The sequence below is a fragment of the Lagenorhynchus albirostris genome, chromosome 6, assembly GCF_949774975.1.
Source record: "Lagenorhynchus albirostris chromosome 6, mLagAlb1.1, whole genome shotgun sequence".
Taxonomy (NCBI): domain Eukaryota; kingdom Metazoa; phylum Chordata; class Mammalia; order Artiodactyla; family Delphinidae; genus Lagenorhynchus; species Lagenorhynchus albirostris.
This window is the reverse complement of record NC_083100.1, coordinates 69,448,641-69,467,676: the sequence shown is the minus strand read 5'-3', so window position 1 is coordinate 69,467,676 and position 19,036 is coordinate 69,448,641. Positions and strand designations below refer to the sequence as shown.

At 39.1% G+C, this 19,036-nt stretch overlaps 1 protein-coding gene across 2 annotated transcripts in view; it reads right to left on the bottom strand.

The window, feature by feature from the left end:
• Positions 1-4,110: 4,110 nt before the first annotated feature.
• Positions 4,111-19,036, bottom strand: part of FAP (fibroblast activation protein alpha) — a 71,124-nt gene continuing 56,198 nt past the window's right edge. For both annotated transcript variants that reach the window (XM_060152769.1, XM_060152768.1), the window contains 6 exons: positions 15,331-15,385; positions 7,933-8,032; positions 6,802-6,866; positions 6,228-6,300; positions 5,892-5,965; positions 4,111-4,510 (listed from right to left, as the gene is read on the bottom strand). In XM_060152769.1, coding sequence (XP_060008752.1) covers positions 4,409-4,510; positions 5,892-5,965; positions 6,228-6,300; positions 6,802-6,866; positions 7,933-8,032; positions 15,331-15,385 — 469 coding nt within the window. In that variant the 3' untranslated portion in view covers positions 4,111-4,408. The remainder of the gene's footprint in view (positions 4,511-5,891; positions 5,966-6,227; positions 6,301-6,801; positions 6,867-7,932; positions 8,033-15,330; positions 15,386-19,036) is intronic.

Sequence of the window (19,036 nt, the reverse complement as noted above, 5' to 3'; positions counted from 1 at the left end):
AAAGGGAGGCATTTGCAATATTGCAAAGTATTGCTTTAATCTTCTAAAGAAAATGAGAGAGCAGCGTTGTCTCCTGTCAGTATATAAAAGTACTTGCATATAGTAAAGCATCATCTCTTACAGCTGGAAATTTAGCCAAGAGTCAGTGTGTTACAAACAAATTTTATGACCTACCTAGAATTTTCTATTATGTCCATGAATATCTGAAAGGATGTTTCAATAACAAATGGAATCATGAGTGAATGAATAGTAGCTTTTTAGCAAATAAATAACATTTATATCCTTTTAAATGATTTGTTAAGACATTTATTTCAAAAATTCACTTTCTGTAACAATGAGAAAAATTCCTACCCCCAATAAATCATGGCTAGCAAAGATGCTCCTGCCTTTGCTTGTCAATGACCAGTAATTATGAAAGTAGGAACATGAGTTGTCAAACCATGGCAGCATGATTACCCCCATGGCTTGATTACCCCTCCCTCTTATGAATGTGATATGGACTCTGTATAACCACAGAGCAAAGGCTGTACCACTGCACCAACGAATATGTGTTAAATCATGTATTGTCAAAGCCATTTTTAAAGTGAGTACAGTAAGTAATGGGGTATTAACTAGAGGCCAATAGAATGAAATCATACTGCTCTAGCTTGCCAACGACATACCTGTGTGTCAAAAAGAAGTGTCTGTGACCAGCACGCTAGTATTGCATGCCAATAATCTGAGCAGGTGGTCAGTAGAGACTTTTGCCAGGAGCCAGATCTTTTTCCCCATGAATAGTTTGGTAAGGTCCAGGCACTCATTTCTCCCTGAATTAGAAATTATTTCACTTCAGATTGCTAGGGTACCTGTTCATAAAGCCAAGGAAGTGTTTTTAGCAGTTCTTTCACAAGCAGAGAATGACTTACTGTGTTCAGAATTTTAAAATCTGTTTTATTAGATAAACTCAAAATATCTACTTTACTGGATACATCTAAAATATCTGTTAGGTGCCTTCTTTCTTCTTTACAAACAGGATAATTGAAAATGTTGTTTTGGTGGAATCTTCTCAGAAGACCACAAAATCACCGTTTAAATTAGCCCTACTTCATTTCACATTTGCTTATTTTACTGTTGTTTCCCAGAACTGTATTTTTTTTTACAATTAGAACATCTGAATTTTAATTACATTACCATCAAGAAGCTCATTAAAGTCACTTAATTGGCAACATTTCAAAAAAAAACCTTAGCTGGGTTTAATATATTTTAAAGAGTTACTGTCAAAGTATAATTTCACCATTACAAACAGCTTGGCAACAACATTTGCATAAAGATCTGTCAGTTTCTGAAAAATGCTTAAATGTTGGGAAAATCAGATTCGTTAAGTTGCCTTTACTGAAACAGTCTAGAAATGGAGAACCTGTCACATACATTCATCTTTGTAACCCCTGCAGTACCCAGAATACTTCCATGCACAGTATAGGTTCTCAAAAAATGTTTCTTGAAGGAAATAAATCATACATTTTATACTTTGGAGAAGATTTTTTAAAAATTTAAACCTCAATCAAAATTCCCTCATTTGTATTAAATTTAACAAGATACCCATTTTTTTGCTGTTTTTTCTCATTCACTCTGACAAATATTTGATGATCATTTAGAATTTTGAAACCTTTAAAAATAGCTCTAAGGCCAGCATTGCAGGGTTGACATTTGAGGTTATTTTGAAATGGCATCATTTCTTATGGTTTTCCTCTTACACCTACTAGAATCTCACCCCCAGAGTACTGATGTCATTTGAACTTGCATTGTAGTTACTCACATTCATATCTCATCTTTACAAACCTTAAGCTCTGCCCACAGATATGCATACTGTTTAACATACATGTCATCTGCGGGGGAGGGTCACCTATAGTACCTGAGTCAGTGGCTTGCAATTGCATTTGTTGAATGAATGCGTGAAAATCCCTAGTTTGCGATATGTGAAGGATGATTCTACCCTGCAGCATGAATTAGGATGTTGGAACAACCTCCTCCTCAAATTACATATGAAAGAATAAAATGTGGCAAATGATAGTTATTATTATAATTCACTTCCTACAAATGGAAAAGGTAAGACGTTTAATCATCCCTTTTAATTTCGTATTTTCTACTAAAATCTTTGTACTTTATGTACCTCTTATTTTCCAAGCCAAAAGAAAAATCTAGTAAAGCTGTACAAAATGTGAATGTTAAAAAAAAAATTAAAAAACAACCCTGCCACTCTAGTTGCTGCCTTACTCTGCACTATGTCCTCAAAGCCTTGTCAGGTATACAGACAGCCTCAATAAATGGTTGTTGAATGGATGAATAAGTATATAAACACACACTGATAGTCCTGAGGCGCGCCTGAGGGGTCAGGGGAGGCTGCCTCAACGGTGATGTAGAAAACCTGAGTCTTCCATGTAGACAGAGTCGTTCAATCATTCACTGGTTGGCGAGCTTCTACCCTATGCTATGTTCCAAGATATGGTCTGTGAAGATTCCTCTAGGATAGCACCATCGAATAGCACTTTCTGTGATGATGAAAATGTTCTACATAGAATATCTACAATGTTATTTTACAGACCATGGAGAATCCCTGGAGGTTTCTACTTGAGAAAATGACGCAGTTAGATCTGTCTTGTAGAAGTTGCCTCTGTGGCAGTGGGAGCCAAGGCCTGAGGCTGGAAACCACTTCTTGCACATTGATATTAAACACCAGGTTTGCATATTCCACAAAGGCGGAAGATAAGCTGGGGTAACAAGACTTCCTTATTATACAAATAATAATTACAAAATTGCCCTGCTGTCTCCCTTAACAGAGTGTTAGAAAAGGGCTGTTGGCTCGTCTCCCCTTCCTAGCTGGAGAGAGCGAATGGGGAGAAAACCATGCAGAAATCTCTTGGGCTTGCTTCACAGGCTGCTCCATGTGGCACAGAAAAGGAGAGTAGTAGCTTCCCTCTGACCCTGAGGGCATCACCCATTGTATGGATGTGCAGAGGAGGGGCTGTGGCCAGTCCTGAATCTGTGAGGGTATTGCCCGGGCTCCCTGACCTCCACCAAGTACCCTTCCTGACAGGTGAGGTGGGTGGGACTCTGTGGCCTGAATGGGAGCATGATTTCAGAAAGTCATAGGAGAAAGAGTGCTGGACTGAGAAAGGTCTGAAAACTCTAGAAGAGTCTGTGGTGTATGACCTTTGAGGTCCCTGCCTGCTGTAAGTTTCCATGCCTGGACTGGCTCTTCTAGTTATACAGCATGACGGAAGGTGTGAGGGTCTTCTACCTGACACTGGGAAGAATCAAACCAAGGATGGGGAAAAATCATCCAGGGCAATTGAATGCTGGGAACCATGTCAATGGAAAGTCCTCTCGGCAGCGGCTTCATGATACTTTCAGCATTCATTTAAGACATCTTCTGGTGACATGTTGTGGATCTTTTTAATTCCGTGGCCATCACAGAGATGGCGTACTGCCTATGTTTCTAATTGATGGGGACAGTTGTTGACAGAGCATTGCCTTTGGGATTGCTGGCATTATGGCTCTTTTTTTTTTTCTTTTCCAAAATAAACCCTGTAACATAGAACTAAAACCCCAGAATAAGCTCCAGATGTAACATTTTCCTTCTCCAGCTGTTGAAGTCCATTTTATCTGATTTTTTGTTTTATTTAGTTTGGTGTGGCTTAGCAATCAGAAAACAGTTAACCATTACTCATTCTAAAAAGGGATCCAAAATAGGAACATTTCCAAATTTGAAGCATTTCTTAAAAGGAGCCTGGATCCAAAATTCTGACTTTATCTTTATCAAATGCTTTTGGCAATGTTGAAGAAATCTTCTGGGAGAAATTTAATAAACATTTCTTGGAGGGACAGCACAGAGTGCAAACGTCAGGGTGCCTCTACAAAATGCATTGCCAACCTGATTTCTGAACAATGCTTTTGCACACTCTGAGCTGTGTGTTCCAGCATTTGGAGTTCTAATTACAAAAATCCAAAACTGCTTCTAGATTCTTCTCCTTCGTGACCACCCTAATATTATTCAAGCACTTGCCTAACATAAACATTTCTTTCTCTGATAGAAACGGGAACCTGAAATTAATGCACACTGAGAAAATCATAGCATTTTAACTTCTGACTTTATTCTTTTTCCCCTCAAACGAACAGGTGATAAAACACTGTCTGTGTCCAAAGCAAAAGGTATGGCCTCCTTTTCTCTTCTTTCACAGAGTGCCAGAAAATGTAAACAATATTTAGGTTGAACTTCTGAGTCCTCTGAATTCTCTGTCAGCCTTCAGAACAACATTCGTTTGTTTGTTTACACCAACATTTAACAGCATAAAGAGTAAAACAAGCAAACAGTCTGAGGCATTTATAGGAAGTGTTCAGATTGTGATACAGTCTTGTATCTGCATCGTTTTTACTCTGACAAAGAAAAACATTGCTTTAGGAAGTGGGTCATGTGGGTGTATAAGTGCTTCGTGGACAGGCCGGATATGCCATGGTTCTGGTCTGAGTACCACTGAAACACAAAGGGAAGAAACCTGTTTTATTCCTGCAGACACACAATGCATCCAGCTTTGGCTTTTTGTCCCCTCAGGACCTGATAATTTTTCTAATATTATGGCTGGAATTCTACCTAAGAACACTTGCATAAATAAAATAGGTTACAGGTAAACATTTAGAACAGGAAGATTTAAAGCCTTTTTATTAACCTTCACTACTGTTTCATATTTTTCAAACTTCTATTTTGAGATCTCGGTGGCTGAACTTCCACGGCGGCCAGCATCCTGGGTTCCAGAGCTGGGGCGTTAGGTCCGTTACTTTGCTGCTCTGGAGCTTGGTTTCCTCATTTGAAAAATGAGGGGGTTGGATTTGATTTTCTCTAAGGCTCTTTCTAGCTCAAAAATTCCATGAATCTAATTCCTATCTGTTGCAGAAAATTCACAATACGTGTAACTGTAAACACCCTCCATAGGAGATGGTATTACAAATTGAAACTTTATTGCTGGAGAGTTGCCAGTAAGATTATTGCTTTCACTGAATAAAGGTGGCTAGTGGTTATTGATGTAATGCTATGTACTTATGAGTTGAATTTACTTTGGGAATCACAATTTCAAAAATGGGTGAATGGGGTAAAAAAAAAATCAGAAAAATCTCACCTCACCCTCTTTAAATTATTTTAAGAAACCAAATTTCCAAAAGATGGGGGTTTCCTTTTCTAGGTGCTTGGGCAACATAAGCAAGTGAGGGAGAATTTATGTTCTCTGAAGAAGGGGAACAATAGCCACCAGGGATTGTGTCCCTTGCTTTGGCTTTTGCCTTATTTTCCTCTCTGTTTCCATTTCCCATTCTTCATGCAACCGGATTTCACAGCTAGCTCATTTATTCATTTACTCAGTAAAAGTATGACCTTCTGTGAAGGGCCGACCACACGCCAGGCACTGAGAACACAGAGCTGGAAGGATGCTCTAACTCTGTGGAACCACCTGATTTCAGGGAGCCTCTGAGGTCTCATAACATTCTGCGATTGCTTCTTACTGAATAAACAGAATCTTCTAGCTTCTTTGAGCCTCTCAGATTTTACAGGGACTCTAAGCACATAGCTACACTTAATACGTAGGACCACAGAACTATTGGATGTTTGAGCTAGAAGCTCCTCTAAGCTTGTGGATGCCTTTATTTTATATATGACTCAACTGGGATCAACAGAGGTGACATGGTTTGACTAGTGTCCTTCAGGGAGTTCATGAAAAATCCAAGAGTCATTTGCTAATGTTCTGTCTACTCTACCTTAACAGCCTCCTTGTCAGGTTTTAGTGTTAAAAAAAAAAAAAAAGAAGAGTCCTCCTTTTAGCTTAGGGGTCTAAGGCCATGAACATGAGTGAAACAAAATTATGTACCATTGCCTGGAAATCCACTTGTGCATTAACCAGAGCTTTAGCAATCTGTGCTGAGTTTTGAAAGTGCACATTATCTGCAACAAAGAGAGAGAGTTAAAGTGCCGTTAAATACCAGAAAGCACAGAGTGACAATGTACCGCCTGGAAATGAACACCAACAATTATCTAGTCATGCAGTTGACATTGTCAGCAGTGAGTAATCACACTCGCTTATGGAAATGTCCCTGACTCTTAGGTATTGACCCTGAGCACAGGCATAGGAGGATGCTTAATGTTTCTTAAACAAAGTGATGCTGGCTCAGTATTTTTATGTGTAAGAGTCTTGCTTAAACCTCACCATCTGCTGTTCCGTGGATGAGAAGATAGTCTACATTTCTGAAATATTCTGCTCTTGCCATCACAGTTGAATTCTGGAAAAGGGGAAAAATTAACATTTTAGTTGCTGCAAGTTCTAATAGAAAACTAGCTAAATCATTGTGCAATGGACTTAGCACCAATACTGAAATTATGTATTGCTTTGGTTGATAAATATTTAAGAGTCAGAGCAACACATTTTCATCATCATTTGCATTACTTCCATCTGATTCTTAGTTTGAAAAACTGAAAGTTTATGTGTCATATGTTACATATGAGTGAGACCTTAGGCATAAATGATGCCCGCTCAAGCTGTGTAGGAGTAGGGGCTGGGGAGGGGGATGAAGAAAAGGGAAGTTAGGGAAGGAGGATAGGGAAAGAAAAAATAGAATCCAAAAGGAGTCAATTCCTTTTTAATGAGGTATTTTGCAGCTGACAAAAGATCATCATACTTGCTTTGGGGACCCAGCAAAACTGTAAACTCTGAATGACTGCTTTACAATTACTTAGCACATTTGAAATAAATTAATGACCTAAATCAAACCGAAAATGCTTACTTTATAATGCTCGAGATTATCATCCTTTGTTGGGAGGCCCATGAATCGCTCTGTGTAGATAGATGCTGTAAAACATATGAGTATATGAGTGTGTTGTTTGCATGTGATATGTGTCATTTCATTAACCAACCAGAACCCCCCACCCCCGAGTTTGATAACTGCTCATCAATCTCCCAGGTGGAGCTGCCGAGGAAGGTCCTTGCTGCCCTTTACTGTAACGCTCCACCCAAGTCATTTGCTCTGCAAGTTGCCTCAGTAGGGCTGGAGAAGCAATGCAGGAGAAGACTGTGGAAACAGGAGCAGCTAACGATAGAAAGGGCTGCTCTCAAACTTTTTCACTTCTACCCAAAGTTCTTCAGTGGGGGGAATGTTGAGCTAGGAATGACCTCATTATATTTTAAAAGAAATCACAAATGCAGCCACCTCTAGTACCTTTATTGGTGTCTTAATTAATTTGGGATGGAACTTTGTCCCCCAAGTCCTCCCCCAAAACACACACACACACACACACACACACACACGTTTTTCTCTGAATGGAGATTCCCTACAAGTCACAATTGTCCCATTTCCACCACAACACAGGGAAGAGGATCTGATGAAAGCTAATTTTCGTGCATTTATTAGAGTTATTTCCAAATAATCGTTCTGCCTTGATGTTCATCATAAAAATAGGCACACACGGAAGGTGTACTTCTTGAACAAATTTTTGTTTCTTTGATTTCTAGAGCAATGTAACAGGCAGCTGCAAATGGTGGCATGGCGGTGATTTGCTTGGTCACGTCCAGACTTTCCCTAAGATGTGCTTAAAAGCTAGTTCAGCTGCACCTGTGTGTGTCTGTGAAAACAGGGTTAACTCTGATTTTAAAGATTTGGTTCATCAGGGGGCACACGGTTTCTGGAAGAGAATAACTTACGTTGGGTTTTGGAAGAGTCCTTCCTCGTCTTAAAATTGCTGCGATTATTGCAACATGATTATAATGAATCATATAAACAACCTCATTTATAGATTATATTTTTCCCAGTGATGCTGGGGTGAATTTTACTGCATAATTTGTTTTCCTAGCAACCTTAAATATAGAGTAATTATGTGTTAAATGTTTTCGCAGCAACATTTATGCAATGTTTCCATACCGTAATATTCCCAGCTGGAGACCGGAGCCACTGCTATTCCACATTTGAAAAGACCACTTCCTGAAGCAAGGGCCAGCGATGAAACATACCCTCCGTAGGACTATAGAGACATTGGTACAAGTCAGTCCCAGATTGACTCTCATAAACTCTCTAAGGTATTTGTATAGCAATTCTACTCACAATAAGTGCTGATGGGAGCTGGGGAATATGGATAGGGTAGATTAAATGTCTATCTTGAACTCTTGGTAGAAAACTCCACCAGACATGACAACAATTTCAGCTTAGTCAATTACAAATACTTGGTGTGCTGATCCAAACATGGTGTGGGCAGTTTAAGAGATACTATAATTGCAATTTTTCTGCAAAATTCTTTTTTTCCCCCCTTTATGTTTTTCCAACCAGGACCTTGCTATGGCAAAAACAGGATTTTTACTTTAAAAAAATACACAAAAAAGAAGATCATTCCCCAAAAGTAAAAGCAAGATACTTCCCACAACGTGCAAAAAACTCCTGTGAGGCAGCACTTATATCTGTATATTTACTCATTTATTTTCATAACAGAACAGCAAGGAGAGGACTCAAGAACCTTTTGAGTAGTTTAAGACACGGCCAGAGTCTGTGTATAAGGTAGTGTTACGTATTCTGTTTTGAGGATTTCTGGCATAGCAGTGCAAAGGAGGAAAAGCCACTGGTGTCTTAAAAAATCTTACATGCCCCCCTCCCCAACTTAATGGAAAAATGAAGTAATACAAAAGGGGATACAAATTGCAGAGTCTGGAGTAGGTTTAGCACTCATCAATTTTCTTCCCCAGGGAATTGGTAGGTAATTCAGAAATGTGACCCTCATAACAGAAGGAGATGCATGCCTGTGTCACTTGAAAATTTGAACCTTTTCCTAAAAATGAAGAAATGAACAGAGTGTCACAGTAAAGCTCATCTCTCCCTGGAAGGCAAATTTTGTCTGTATTAACCTGCTGGGAGAGAGATGCTTCCTCTAGGAGCATGGTCTATGTTCTGGGACATAGACCCTCCTCCCCCCTCCCCTCTCCCCGCCACCCCAAATGTGTGTGCTAGATTAGGAAGTGACTCTCAGGGCTTATTCTTGCCCCAACACAGGAACATCCTTACAAATCAAAAGAGGACAGTGTGACTCTCTAACTAAGGGTGTGCCTTGCTTTTAGGACTTTATTGCCACAAACTTCTGGGAATCATTTGCCCTCCGGTCTGGAGAGATCCTATCATCCTTTGCTACAGAAAAGTCAGTCTTGAGAGAGGGTGAAAGAGAGAGTGGGAGTGAGAGCCCTACAGAGCAAGGGAGAGACAGGAGACAGACGTGGTGAAATCAGGCAGCAGGTCAGTGGCCTGGGTCTAGTCTTAATCCGTGAAATACATGGCCTGAGGGAATAAACTAAACCATCTTGCTGAATTCAATTGTTAGAGAAAGAATGCTAACTAACTAGTTTACAGTCTTATGTTTCCAACTCTGGGGAATCTTATTGAGGACCCTTGGCTACAAAACACAGACTAAAAGTGGCAGCTCCAATTATACCGTGGCCTCCTTTCATTATACTTGGAGGAGAACTAAAATGTGTTTTAATAGAGGAAAAATATATTTTAAAATAGAAGGAACATGTGGGTTTAAAAATCATTTTGATAAGTGAAAATTCTCTATCAGGATCAAACTTTCACTTAAAACATAAGAATAATCTGTTTTGATCAGCAGGTTAGCAACAACTATTACTGAAACAAAAGATTTCTTCTTCCTTCTTAATTTTTGGTTTAAATGAAAGTAGAGTAAGCCTGAGTCCTTTAGAAATATGATTACTGTTTATGGTTTTATTGGAAAAGTGTGATCACTGCAAATTATAATACTGGGTTCTGCTTCTCCCCTCCTATGCCCCAGAACAGAAAATAGCATGGAGTGACATTTGAAATTAAAGCATTTGCATATAGTAAAAAGGGTTTTGAACATTTCTGTCCAAAATCTTAGGAATTATAAAAATATTAACTTGTATCTATTCAGTGATTAGATAATAGGGCAGTATGTAAATAAAATTGTCATGCTTTCAACATGAATACAAATTGCCTCTAGGAATTTGTAAAAGCAAACGAGTGTAGCAGCAGCACAATAAAAGAAGGTGTACTTGAAATTCTCAGGCAGCTTAGAAAAGCTGTTTCTATTGTAGAAAAAAAGAGAAAAAAAACCACCCGAGCTGACTTTTTTCTGCTCTCCCATGGGTGGGGCTCCAAGGCAGAGTGGGTGGCTGCAGAAAGAAAAGAACCCACGGAGCAGATTGGCCATGAGAATTCTAGAATTTTGTCCTTTGCACTTAGATGCCTTGCCATTTTGTTTAAATGAAGGATATCTTTAAAAACATTCTTAGAAGGGCACAGAATTTTGAGGGATTTATGGAATAGTACTCTGATGGGAGCTATAATGCAGATTGGAACATTTCACCTACAGACAATAATAATAACTAGCTAATGTTTGTATGGACAAGGTCATTGCAACAGTCTTTGTGGTCCCACAGGCTCTGTGTCCTTTCTCTCCCCCCTCCCACCTCCTCTTGCTCACTGGCTCTCTTGATGTTCTTTTTTTTTTTTTTGCGGTACGCGGGCCTCTCACTGTTGTGGCCTCTCCTGTTGCGGAGCACAGGCTCCGGACGCGCAGGCTCAGCGGCCATGGCTCACGGGCCCAGCCGCTCCGCGGCACGTGGGATCTTCCCGGACTGGGGCACGAACCCGTGTCCCCTGCATCGGCAGGCGGACTCTCAACCACTGCGCCACCAGGGAAGCCCTCTTGTTCTTTGAACTCTCCAAGCGTGATCTAGCCCCAGGACTTCTGCAAGTGCTGCCACCCTCTGCCTGGAATTCTCTATCCCCAGAAATTGGCATGGTTCACTCCCTCCCATTTGAAGTCTTAACTCAAAAAAAAAAAAAAAAGTCTCACCTATCCTTATAATCTAAAATTGCACCAATCCTGTATGATGCTCCTTGCTCCTTTCTTGCTTGGTTTTGCTTTTCTCCATCGCACTGATCATTGTTTAACATCCTGTATATGTTACTTATTTATCTTGCTTATTGCCTTTCTCCCCAACCATTCCCAACTCGATAAAGGTAGAGATTTTTGTCTGTCTGGTTAATGAATGTCTCCCTAGCACTGACAATACAATCTGAAACACAGTGGGAATAGAATAAATATTTGTTTAATATATGACTTTCCTATTAACTCATCTAACTCTCACACTGACTTGATGAGGAAATTATTGTTGCATTTCGTGATGAGGAAACTGAGGCTCAGAATAAATTTAGAGTAAGCGGTGGAGTTGAGACTCAACAGCAGGATGCCTGACGACAAGCCACTTCCTCTATATCCCTACATTAGGGCAACCTCTTTGGGAAGTTTTAAGTTCAGAGTCTAACATAGTTTCATTAGAGGTGCATTTGTCCTACTTTTACATCGTTGATCACACATAGCAATTCAAATTGCTTATAATTAGTCACTGGAAGAGAAGGGAGCTAAGATTAAATCACGAACTAATGCTTATTCAACACCACCTGGCTAGGTCTATATTAACAAAGCAAAGCCCATAAATGAGGTTGTTATTCTAATAATTTAGGCAAAACCCCTGCTGCTCTTCAATTGTCAGAATAATTGCTTCAATTTTTCTTCATATAAATTAGGGTTGTTCAACCTCAGAACTATTGACTTTTTGGGTTGGATAATTCTTTTTTGTTGGGTGCTGTCCTGTGCATTGTGGGATATTTAACAGCATCTCTGGCCTCTACCCACTAGATGCTAGTAGCACTCCCCTAGTTCTGACAACCAACGACGTCTCCAGACATTGCCAAATGTCCCCTAAGGGACAAAATTGCCCAGGTCAGAACGGCTGTCATAACAGACACTTCCTAGGCATAATGCTGTGTGCATAGTGGATGTCTAAGAGGAAGCTAAAAAACAGGCTACTGGACTTTAATTTGGTGCCAGAAAAATGAAAGTGTAAGATAAAAAGATAAAAATGCCTTCTCTCCCCTTCTTAATCTGGATAATGGAGGGAAATGTAAGATTTGCCACTTATTGACCAATTGACCAAAGAAAAAAATTGCGTGGCTAGCTTTAGAGTATTTCTCAGACCACTAAGGTAGCTAATACTTCGTAGAAACAGGTACTTATGGAACACAGTGATAGCTAAACAAACCCACATGGTCATTCTCAACGTCTTTCTCTTTCCCTTCTCCAATTTCCCATAGGTGTCTGCTTGTTATACTATAAAAGAGCACTCAGAGCTATGACCTATTCCTGTCCCCTTCTTCACTGCCTAAATTCAGGCCCTTGGTATTTGTTGCCCGTATTACTGCTCTCTTAGCCCTTTGGACCACTCTCTCCCCCAACATCAGGCTGCTCTTCATTCTGCAGCCAAGAGTATCTTTCTAAGGCTCCAATTCCACTTCCTACTGACTTCAAGACCACTACTAAAAGAGGCACCCATGGAATCAAATACTTTTGGGTAATACTGTATTAAACAAAATTTAACAGGATTCTTTACTATAGGGGCTATATACACTATTATATAGACTTCATAGTTTACCAAACTATTAGACCAGAGAACATTTCCCCCAAATTTCCTGATACTAACATGACACCTTTGGGGGAACATTGACTTACAGGATTAAATTCATTTTAAACAGCATCATAGATATGTGAGATGGACAATATTGCGCTAAATATTTGAGAAACAAAGTTGAAGAAAGACAAAGTCCATTCCTTGATTCTTGTGAGAGCAAGCAATGCACAAACAAGATAAAGCATGGCAGTTCCTATAAAAGTAGTATAAAGAGCTATTGGAGCACAAAAATTCATATCTGAGTTGGGTCTTAAAGAACAAGTAGGAATTTTGTGTTTTGGAGAGAGGAAGACATGGGGAATGGGAGAAGAGGATGGGCATTGCAGGTGTAGGGAACAGGACTGATCAACACATGGGAAAAAGGAAGCACAGACATAAAACAAATTATTCATAAAGAGTGGGGAGGGCTTCCCTGGTGGCACAGTGGTTGAGAGTCCGCCTGCCGCTGCAGGGGACACGGGTTCGTGCCCCGGTCCGGGAAGATCCCACGTGCCGCAGAGCGGCTGGGCCCGTGAGCCATGGCTGCTGAGCCTGTGCATCCGGAGCCTGTGCTCCGCAACGGGAGAGGCCACAACAGTGAGGGGCCCATGTACCACAAAAAAAATAAAAATAAAAATAAAAAAGAGTGGGGAGAAGTGGAGGGAGAGAGACTGGAAAAGTAGGATGCAACCAGATTGCCAAGGGCCTTGCATGCAAGGAAATGTGTTTGGGCACTAGGCTGAGGTCAACATGTAGCCCTAGAAAATAGGTAAGCAAAAAGGCAACAAGGCAAGAATTGTGTTTTGGAACAATAACTTCATTAGCAACATTGGAGTTTGTGAGACCAAAGCAAGGAGGCTAGTTAAGAAGTAACTGGAATAGTTAAACCTGACCACCCAATCTATGGTCCATGTAAGTGGACCCTCAGACTCCACACTGGAGTACTTGTCGGGGGGGGGGGGGTTGCCTGGAAACTGTTTTAACACGTTCTCCAGGTGATGCTTATGCAAGCTAAAGTTTGAGGAGCTCTGATTCAGATTACATATAAAGAAACTTTAACTAAAGCAATGTCAGTGGGGATGATGAGAATAGACTCAAATGTTTGAAGGCAGAATTGATAGAATTTACTAATCAACAGAGTATTGGAGTCAGGGAGCAGGGGAAGCTGAAAATAGCTCTGAACTTACTAATTTGGATGACTAGGTGTATGGTGAGGTCCTTATTAAAGATGAAGACTTGTTTTAAAGTAGACTGTAATACGTTTAACTTGGGCAAGTTAAGCTTGAGGCCTCTGTAAGACATTTGGGAAATATGATCGGTAGCCATTTGAAATGTGGAGCTCAGAAGAGAGAGGAGGGGGCTGGTGGCAGGCATCTGGCAGTCATCATCATCTTTGAAACCACATGGGTTTCCCCAAGGAAGTGAAGAACAACAAGAATGAAGACCAGACCCAGAAAAACACTGACATTTAAGGAATGGAGTGTAATGATCACAGAAGCATAGAAAAATAAGAAGAGAAACATGTTACAGAGCCATGGATAAAGCTCACTATCCTTCATGTGATGAGTGGGTTTCTTAAATCATCCCACACACATGGTTCTCTACCAAACCACTTATACCTAGAATGTTCTAGAAGTGAAGTTAAAAGGTGGCTTTCAGTTATTTCAAAGACTGAAGTAAAAGCAAAGTGAAACTCTAAGAGAAATGTTAATATTATATGTAAGTGTTCAGTTCGAAAGGTGAATCTTTCAAGGATTTACTTTAGGAAATTTCATAAAAATGGATGGTAAGAAAGGTCTTATCTGAAATATTTCACTATAAAAATATTTCATTTATTTCCACCCATTTGAATTCCATTCTGTTTAGATACTTAACATTTGATAGTTTTAAGAAGGACCAAATGGCTTGAAGTAACAACTTTCCACAAATTCATAGCAGCTCTTCATCTGGTCACTGAGCTGAGAGATGAGTGGAATCCTGCAGATTCCCTTCAATATTGGGTTTCATTCCCTCCATCTTGTGCAGGCCGCGCTCCGAGAAAACAGCCAAGAAAAACAACCCAAGCACAAATGGCTGCAAATTGACTTGCAAATGTACAAACTCAGACCAAAAAGTGAAACAGGAAATCTTCTTTGAAGGGTAATTATCATAATTTATAATGGGCAAATCTAAACTCTTTCCCATATTTCTCTAAACTTTCCAGTGACTTCATTGCCCATGACTGATAAATGTCGCCACTTCCTTTTAATGTGTGTTTAAAAAACCTGTGTAGCTCTTCAAACGTGGGAAATTATCTCCATGATCTATAACTAGTAATAAATAATTATGTCTCTCCAGTTAGCACAAATTAACGTTAGGTCTGGTAAAAGAATTTGATTGCAAGAAAAAAAAAGAATCAAAACAGCCAAGATGTATAATTTCAAACTTTATCTTAGCTTTTCATGAAAATGAAATGATGACATATAAAAGAAAAGGAATATATTAACCCTAAAATAACAAAGGAAATTAAAGTTCTGATGAATATGGTTCAGTTCAGTATACTCTAATACCAGAAATTAAGTGAAAATGTGTCAATTACGAGTTAATTTGCTATACAGGGAAGAAACTAAATGATTGAAAAAAAGGAACAAACACTTAAAGCCACCACTTTGAAGCCCAGATTATCCAAATTGACTGTTTCCATTGACAGATTAAATTATGTTGCAACATTAACATTTCATGAGAAACCTTATAAGCGAACACTTTAGAAAATGATGAACCAAATAACAGGCATAAAACATACAAAACAACTCACCCAGCCCCATATGGCTATTCTTTTTTCATCAATGAAACCCATTTCTATGAATTTTCTAAAGGAAAAGAAACAAATTTTTAGAATTTTAAGTGTGTACACATGACATTTACTTCATTACACAAGCATATTTAATCCAAAGATTTAATAGAAACGCTACATTTTCTTTGTTTAAACACTTGCATAATCAGGCTGCATTTACAAATAGTTAAAAGAACATTATCATGCTTACTGCAAGGGGTAAAAGGATCCTTTAGACTCTATGGTACATCTATTGAGTAATACTTTCAGGGCTGTAAGGCCTCCTACCCTAACTGTGCTGGTGAGTTACTTGGGACTCAGGTTAAGAGACAGGCTCATACTCAGCAAATGAGAATAGACTGAAAGGGGAAAATGTTTTTTAATGCAGTGAACAAACAAATGGTTAACTCAGGTTCTAACACTATAGCCACATGTTTTTGAATTTACTATTAAATGCACTTAAGATATTTTAAAGAAAAAAAAAGAGAGACTGGCTCATAGTAACACCAGAAGTAATAGCACCATGACTAGGACCAAATTTCCAAATCTCCAGCTTTTGGAAAAAAGGGTTTCATTATTGCTGTTTTAAAATTTATTAATTCTTATGATTTTGTTTGCTTAGATGTTAATGTAAAAAAATTTCAACCTAAAATGGGACTGAAGAATATAAATGAAAAATTGCACACGTGTGCCCTCAGGAGTGAGAGACTGATTTCCATATATGCCTGATTTCCATAAAATTGGTCATATTGAAATTTTCTTAAACGATAGAGAGTTATTCAAGGGTTGCCTCATATCAACCTTGGGAAGTTTTGCTTATGGTTTCCAGAGGTGTGAACAAGAAATGACCCAAGTTGGGTTGGTTTCTCAAAATATGCTGAATTGAGCTTTGTTTGTAGGATGGGATTGGTTTTGTCTGCCCAGGGAGTAGTCAAAGCTGGTCTCTGTTTGTTTCAATTTTAATAGACTCTCACTGAACTCTCCCCTCTTTCATTCCCTCCCCATAAATACAGCCTTCCCCAAACCCTCAATGGATGGGCCCATAGCTTGCTACAGTTTATGAGTCCAGAATTTCAATTCCTCTGCTATTCCTGAATAAACTCATTTTTTTGACAATTTTGAGCTTGCCTTGTTTTAACCCTTTATTTAGGTTGACATGCATTATAATCACTGTCTCATTTTTGGTCACATCCATCCATGGAAACACATCCATCCCTCTCCCATTTCACACTTAGGTACCCTCAGTTCATCATGGTTTGGACAATTGTATGCATCTTTCAGGATATGAACATTATTCATTCAATTTCCCTCAGAGAAATTGAGGGAAATCCATTTAAAAATGAGTTTGAAAATAAATCTATCCTTAGGAGCAAGGGACCATGCTGAAAGACAACCTTCAAAAAAGTCCTGGGAAGCCCTCAGAAATCTAACTACATCATTGGTACAAAAAGAGAGTGTTTTAGGCTAATTTATTCCATGCTTCCCTGATGGCTGGTGTTCTAGAGCAATTGTGATTTATTTGGGGAGCGTTTTAATAAGAACTCAAGAAACTCTTAGAGAAGCAAAAGCAGTGGAAGAAAAAAGCAAAGTGGATGAGCCATTATAGAGGCCTGGATGGGACAGTGAAGGAAAAGAGGGGAAGAGCCAAAAGTGACACTCATGACCCCAGAAAAATACTATTTTTTTGGTTGCCTTAAGTGACGTTAATGCCCTTTCTCATTCTTCTCTGGAACTAGGACCGAGCGATTTACATTAGTTAAATAATGGAATTTCTTAAAGGGATTTCACAGCAACCATTTTGCTCGTTGCATGGATTGAAAATGCATGTTTCTGATGCATAGAGGAGTTGGGCAGATGCCCGGCACAAACAGATGGGAAGAAGCCCCGTCAGTCACAGCTTACTCGACACTGATTCTGAGGGACACTGAGGGGTCTACAGGGGAGAAACGCAGTAGCAAACGGAAAGTTGCTACCTGTGTTGACGCTTGGTCACGGTAAAGTAGAGACAACGGGCAGCAAATTGCGGCATTTCGACAATTCTCCCACAAACTTCAAAAGCCAAGTGAAAGAAAAGAAGGTTCACTTTCTTTGTCAAAAAAATGATCTTGCTGCTAGTGCTTGAAGCCAGTTCTGAGCCATAAAATCAATCGTGATTTTATGATCTCCCAGAAGCTAGCAATCATATTGCCTTGCATTTGGGGTAAAAGCAAATAACAGGTGATACATGGGAACAGGAAATTCTTAACAACTCCCTTCCTAGGTTTATTCCGAAAGGATGACATTTACAGGAAATGATAGTGCAATAGTTAACATGGAAATGAAACATTAACACTTACTGTGGAAGGACTAGGTTAAAGGTTAGCTAGATAATCTGAGACCAACAAGCCTCTATAAAATTTACCTCCAAATTCTGAAGAGCTTCCAGGAGGGTTATCAGAGATACTGTTGACAATGTGGTTAAATCAACAAAATGTTAATAGCAAGTGAAAAAACATTTTTTCTAATTTTGGAGGCTGGACTGGACTTTACAACTATTTTCTCATAAAAATACCCTAAATCTAAGGTCGGTTCGAAAACTTAGTAATCAATTACTATTATTCTATTTTGGAAATGTTCTTATTGATACCATGTATAACAGTATGATATATTTTTTTTCTCATATAATCCTTCTTTACTGCTAACCCTGAAGTTATATAAAATTTCAAAATTGTGGGAATGCCAAAAATGCCAAACCTACCCCAAATGAGCATATTTGATCCTATAACTACTGAAATTTTAAGGGTCTCACATATGAACCACTTGCAGAGGAGCCTGAAGAAAGCAGGTCTCAGTTTTCCTTAAGCTTTGACCTCACAAGCATATCCTTTGGGGCTTTCTCTTATGTATAGTCAAAATTTGTGCGGTTGTAGGGCCTCTCTTTTTTTTCTGCTTTGCTTTGCTTGACTCTGTTTCTTGACCCTGACTAGTATTTACCGTTGTTTCCAAATATGTACTTATGATATTTTTTGGTATATAAAAAATTTAGCCAGATTGCATTTCATAAGAGATTCCAGGGAAAAATTTCATTCTTTGAGGGGAGGTAATTTGAGGACTACCATAGAGGAATTGCAATCCCAATTCCTCAAGTCAGACGTTCAGTGTCTGATTACTAAAACACTTCTCAGGAAGATATGTGATTGAATTATTTCTAGAATTATCACTATAAGTCTATTCTTTTAGCTTTTGTTTTCTCAGAGCATAGGGTTTCAAGGCTTCCCTTTCCCTTTTGCAGGATAATGGTTTCAAGCAAAGCCAAGGCCAGTCCCAACTGGCATCTCCACTGCTGTATATGTGCTTTGCCATACAGCTGCCCCTGTTCACTAAGGTGAATACAAAAAGTTCCATCTAATAACCATGTTCCCTTGAGTGCATGTGGTTTATTCACTCTTCAAAAACTGTAAGTGCACTGAATGTTGAGATTGTAAATTGCACAATTTTATACAGAGTATTGTAATAGCATACACTAATATTTCATCTATTCTTGAATGGCTGAGTCAATGAGCGAACATATGCCTGATCTATAGTAGGAAGACATTCTTCAGGTTCCGTCCTAAAAATGGCTCAGAGAAGGTAAACGTAGCCAATTACCGCCTCTGGTCCATCTTCCTTTCAATTCTAAATGCCAAACACATTTATATTATTGTGAAAA